This window comes from Chaetura pelagica, unplaced genomic scaffold (assembly GCF_000747805.2).
Source record: "Chaetura pelagica isolate M959 unplaced genomic scaffold, ChaPel_1.0 scaffold356, whole genome shotgun sequence".
Taxonomy (NCBI): Eukaryota; Metazoa; Chordata; class Aves; order Apodiformes; family Apodidae; genus Chaetura; species Chaetura pelagica.
In genome coordinates, this window is record NW_009953964.1 from 9,939,751 (window position 1) to 9,945,117 (window position 5,367).

The following is a 5,367-nucleotide window of genomic DNA, read 5'->3' on the forward strand; positions in this document are numbered from 1 at the left end:
GTCTTGTCACTGCTCTGTCCCCAAGTCTCTGCAGTCAGGGCTCACAAGGGCTATGCAGACAGAGCTCAAATGTATCAGGCTTTGCCAACCACAATTCATAATTTATTATTTCCAGCCAAGTCCCCAGGGATATGCAGGTTCTTCAGCTGATGGACCGAGGAGGGGAGAGATGGGTTTGGAAGAAGACAGCAGTGGAACATCAAATTCTTAATGTTTAAGGAACAGACCTTTTTGCTTTCTAGTTACTTGTCCACTCCTGCTTCTGTGGCAGGAACAGAGCAATAAAGTTTTCTGCCCTCTGGGTGTGTTGTGGCAGCAGAATCTCTATGTGGGATTTGCTCTGCACGGCATCACCAGTGCACTTCTCAAGTCAGGCAGCTGTTAACTGCATTTTTACCACAGAATTGACTTGGCTGCTTTAACCACAGTGGTGGGAGCAGATACGTTTATCCTGATATTCCCACTTTTGTGAGATTAAATAACAGGAACATTAAGAACCTGACAAAAGCAGTTGTAGAATGTCAGTGTTAAGGAAGAGTTTTTTACTAGTGATTAGCAGATTTTCTATATGTTCTGACTTCTGCCCTGTGGGCTGCTGTTAGCTGCATGTCCCACTGTATATCACTGCTGAAAACAGTTTGTGTGGTTGAATCATTGCTGCTGACCTGCACACTCAGGAGAAGCCTGTTTGTGGAGGCTGTGCTGCTTTTCCTTCCCACTGACTCCCAAGTTGCCACAACACCCTGGCAGTGACTAGAGCAGTTCTGCAGGTCCAGGCAGGGCCTGATCCCTACTGACCAACTGGATGAAGCAAATCTGGCACATGTCAATCAAAGGGTTGACGGCTTTAAGCAAGGCATGCAAATAGCAGTAGGAAGGGGAAAAATACCAGCTGCCAAGTGCTAGCCAGTAGCTTGTGGAAAAAAGGGTACAAGTTTCCAACTGTCAGCAGTCATCTCCCATATATCTTACTTGTGCTGTGTTGTAAACAGGCAGATTCCCAGCTCCTTGTTTGTTTTTGTTGTCCAGCCAAGCCCAACGTAAGTGCTTTTAACATGCCAGTGCCTCCAGTAACTTGTTTTGCTGTTGCCCTTCAGTTACCACCTCCTCTCACTGTCCTGACCTGAATGACAGACACAGAGTTGTCCTGAAGATGGAATTTCTCTGCTAAGGCACCAGCTGTCAGAGCAGGTCTTGCATGTTGGTGCAGCAGCAGTGAGAGAGCTTGGTGTGCTGCCGCTGGTGGTCCTGCTGTTTTCCACAAGACAGGGAAGAGGACAGGCTGTACACGATGGTTTGTAGAGGGGCTTGCAGGGATCTGCTCACATTACCTGTGAGAACCTGGCTGGTGAGCTTAGCACTAAATGCTCTTGTGACAATGGCTGGTAGGAGGGGAGTTCCACATGGTCCCAGACTTGAGCTTGTTCTCACCCCCTGATGAAGATGACAGCCTGAGCCCATCAGCTTGGCTTTCACAGGGAATACCTGCTCCCCTGGGCCCTACCACAAGAGGGATGTTGAAGTCTAGCAAGGGAAGCACTGGTGGGGATGGGGGAGGGAGCACAGGTGCTACAGCTCCTCGCTCTCCGGTAGGATCCGCACCCAGCCTTGTGCTGCTCTGTTGAAGTTGGGTCTGTGGGAAATCACCTCCAGAGCACTCAGGTTATCCAGCTCCAGAGCAGGCACAGAGAAGAGTTCACTGACCAGTGCTCTGTCAAACGGGGCAGGAGTCCTGTGGCACAGGAAGAAGGAGACTTAGCACCTCATCAGGAGAGAGTGGGGGGGTTGTAAAGGTGCAAAAGCAGGTCTGGGTTTACCAGCTGAGCCCAGCAGCAAAGCCTCTAGCAGATGACAACCCTCCTCTCCCTTCCCAGGATGCTGCTAGCCCAGAAGGTGCTTCTCTGGTACAAATCCAATCTCAACACCAGCTTTGGCAGGTCTAGAGCACCAGTTTGGTGCTAGGGCATCTGTGGCTGTGACTGTAGGTACCTTTACCTCTCTTGATGGGCTCCACCAACAGCAGTAGAGATGCTTTGTGTGTAAAAAGGGGTTTGGTGACAGTGGCAAACCTCTTGGTCTTTAGCAAGTGACTCTACTGCTGCTGCTGCTGTGTTCTGCAGAGGCCTGAAGCTGATGGTGCTGCCCCTGATTGCTCCAACATATGTGCAGGCAAATGTCTTCCCTCTAGCCCTGGCTCCAGTCTGCCTTTTGGGACAGCTTCTCTTCAACTATGACTAACAGGAGGAACAGTGCGGGGGCAAGAGCTGTCATCCCTTTCTGGAGAAACATGGAAAGGAACTAGGAAGGAAAGTGCCAGCCCCCAAAAAGCCAAGAATGTTGGTTTTGGAGCAGCCCATGGAGACTGAGCTATCAATGAGGCATAGCTGGGAATGTTTGCTTTGGGAAGCACTGCTCGAACATGAGTAACGTGGCACTGTTTTGCAACAGAGGAGAAATAAGGGGGGGAAAGGTAATAATAAGAAATAAGAAATAAGTGGGGGAAAGAGGTTTGTCCCAGAAAACTTTCTCCTTTCCTTTTCAAAGCTTGGTTCTCACTCTCTCTTAAGGCAGCAAACCTTGGCAAGGTGGCCACAGGTCTTTGCATCACAGCCTGGACATTTAAATTTGGGAATAAAATAGCCTGCTTGAACACAGTTGCTGTTGAGATGGTGAACATGCCCTTGCCCAGTGACCCATGTGAGCTGTGCTGGGATTCACCCAGATTTAGGCAAGACCCTTGGCTTTTCACTAGTCAATTTCTTCCAAAAATTTTGGGTTTTTTTGTAGTTTGGTACTTGATGAACTGGGAAGTGATTTAAAAGCCAACAGCTTGGAAGATCATGAAAAGCCCAGTTAAAGATTGGCTCTCTGAATCTTCATGCCTCAGAAGTGAATTAGAGGAGGTGGCAAGAGCCTTGGTGCTAAATTAGCATCCATCTGTATTAAATAACAGTTCAAGCCTTTAAATAGAAAGGCAGCATGTGAGAGGGGAGAAACGGTACAGGGCAGAGCATTATTCAGAAACATGCCCTTGCTTCAGTCCCTGTCCATAAATAAATCCTGAGGCAGTAACCTGGTTAAATGCTGAAAGAAAAAAGCCAAGTGTCTGCTGCAGCTCCTTGTTCTCCCACTGTGGCACCTCCTCAGATGTTGCTGCTCCAGTAAAGCTCAAGATGGCTGAGTAACTGGGAAGGACACCTCGAGGGGTTTGGTTCCTGTGCAGAGGGGTTGTGGTTCCCCACAGCCCCTTCTGCCAAGCATTCCAAGTGCATCAGTCGTGTCCCCCACAACTCAAATCCAATTCCAGGGTGGGCTCAGGAAAACTGCTGTCTGCAGAAGCCCAGCCCTGTGGCAGATGGTTTGGTGGGGAGCAGGGCTGTGTCTCAGTAGGGAGCTCCAGTGGGAGCCTCCTGGAAGGTGACTTTGGCCCAGCCACGAAGACTAACATACTTTCATCCTTGTGAAAGAGGCCTTCACTGGGGAGGAAAGTCAGGCCCTCAGTTTCTTTTGTGTGATAATCATCTTAAAGGTTCAGTTCTCATTGTTCTACCTCAGGCTGCTGGTAGTTTGCTACCACCAGATCTTCATCCCCTGAATCCCCTCCAAACACCATTCTAGAACAGAGATTTTCCTTGGTGGTCTCTAATCTCAACCCCAGTGTAATTTGGAGGCATGAGGAGGCACAGCTGCCATATTCTGTAGGAAGCAGCCATGGGGCATGGAGCTGGCCAGGCTGACCAGAATCTCCCTAGCCTGGAGATTTCAATCTCAAGCAGGTGTTTTGAAGGAATCTGGTGACCTCATTGCATCTTGTTGGAAGATTAACCTTACACCCCTACCACTTCCAGCAGCTGTCTGGATTCCTTAAGGAAATTAGGAGAGAGACTTGGCACTGTCTGTGCCATTCCTCCACCCAGCCCAGAGCTGAGCCCAGCTGGGAACAGCAGCAATTCCTTCTCCAGGACCACATGCATGAGAATTAGTTCTCCCAAATTTCAGCCATCCTCCCTAAGGTTGCCCTGTGGGAACTAGCTGCTTAAGGCTGCTCAAGCCTGGTGGTGGAGATGAGATGAGGAGAGCTGCTGGAGGCAGGGACCTTTACAGAGGAGTCACAAAGGAGCTCCTGAGCAGGAAAAGAGCAACCTGAGCTCTTGCTGCTCCCCTGTGGTGTGTAAAGAGGGCACGGACCTTTGTGCTCCCTGGGCAGGATGGTGGGTGCTTCTTGAAGGGCTTCTGAAGGGCTTGGCCAAGGGAGGGATGACCTGGTGCTGCCTGCTCCTCACTAGCATTACCTGTTGAAGTTCTGGAAGTCCCACGGAGGGGGTCTCACAGGCAGCTGTTTCTCCTGGTGCACAGCAGTGTCCTTGTCACCAAAGAGCTCCCGCCATGGGGAGCGGTAGCCCTTGGGGATGGCAGTGACATTGAACTTCTCCGGGGGAACTTCTTTGAGGGGGCCTGAGTACCCTGTGTGAGGGGACAGACAGTGTGAGCTGCTGTGTCCCAGTAAGGGGAGGGGAGACTGAGAACTGCCCTGCCTTCACATGGCCACGTGGGACCTGCTGCTTGGGGCAGGAGTATATGTGTGTGTATATATATATACATATATATATATATAAAACATCAATATATGTTATATATTTATATATTTAAAAGCTTTGTGGGGAGAGTTTTGGAGAGGACTCCTTGTCAGGCAGCAGCTCCCAGTGAGATTACAATGAGCTGAGATAACAACAGTGCAGGCTGCGGGGTGTTGGTGGCCTTTACCTGGGGCCAGAGCATCAGGGTTGAGGACTTTGCTCATCTGCAGGACTTTCTCTGTCTTCTTGGGCACTTTGGGGGGGCCATCCTGGGGCGACGCTGCCACATGGAGCTCGGAGTGATAACTCTCCTGGCCCTCGGGGTCCTCCCCTGCCTGCCAAGGGTGAGAGTCAGTGGGGAGGAACCGCTCCCCCAGTGGGAACTGGGGAGGCTGTTGGAAGCACCTCAGAGCTTCCTCTACCTACTCACCATCCACTCATTCACCATTCCCTCCGGATTGCCTTTCTCAGTGTGGTGTGAGCGCCCTGGTCCCTGGAGCAGTGGGGGGCAAGGGGAGGGATTAGTAGGTGCAGAGGGGGGGGCTGGCACCCTTGGTCCTCCCTGGATGCTGACCCTGATACCTGCCCATCTCCATGCCCAGCCCACCAAGCCACCTCTGCTCTCCTTTCACCTCAGTGTAGTGGGCAACTGAGAGGACCCCCCCTTTACCCCATGAGGTGGGGAGGGCTGGGAGTGGGGGCTGAGCTACAGACCCACCTCCCTGTAGCTGCTGGGGTGCTCGAAGACAAAGCGCTGCATCCGCCTCTGGCGCTGCTGGGACAGCTGGGG

General features: G+C 51.3%; 1 protein-coding gene across 1 annotated transcript in view; it reads right to left on the reverse strand.

The window, feature by feature from the left end:
- Positions 1-1,569: 1,569 nt before the first annotated feature.
- Positions 1,570-5,367, reverse strand: part of MYOZ3 (myozenin 3) — a 5,394-nt gene continuing 1,596 nt past the window's right edge. The window contains exons 5-6 of the mRNA XM_010002032.1: positions 4,293-4,464; positions 1,570-1,732 (exon numbers count right to left, since the gene is read on the reverse strand). Of these exons, the coding sequence (XP_010000334.1) occupies positions 1,570-1,732; positions 4,293-4,464 (335 nt within the window). The remainder of the gene's footprint in view (positions 1,733-4,292; positions 4,465-5,367) is intronic.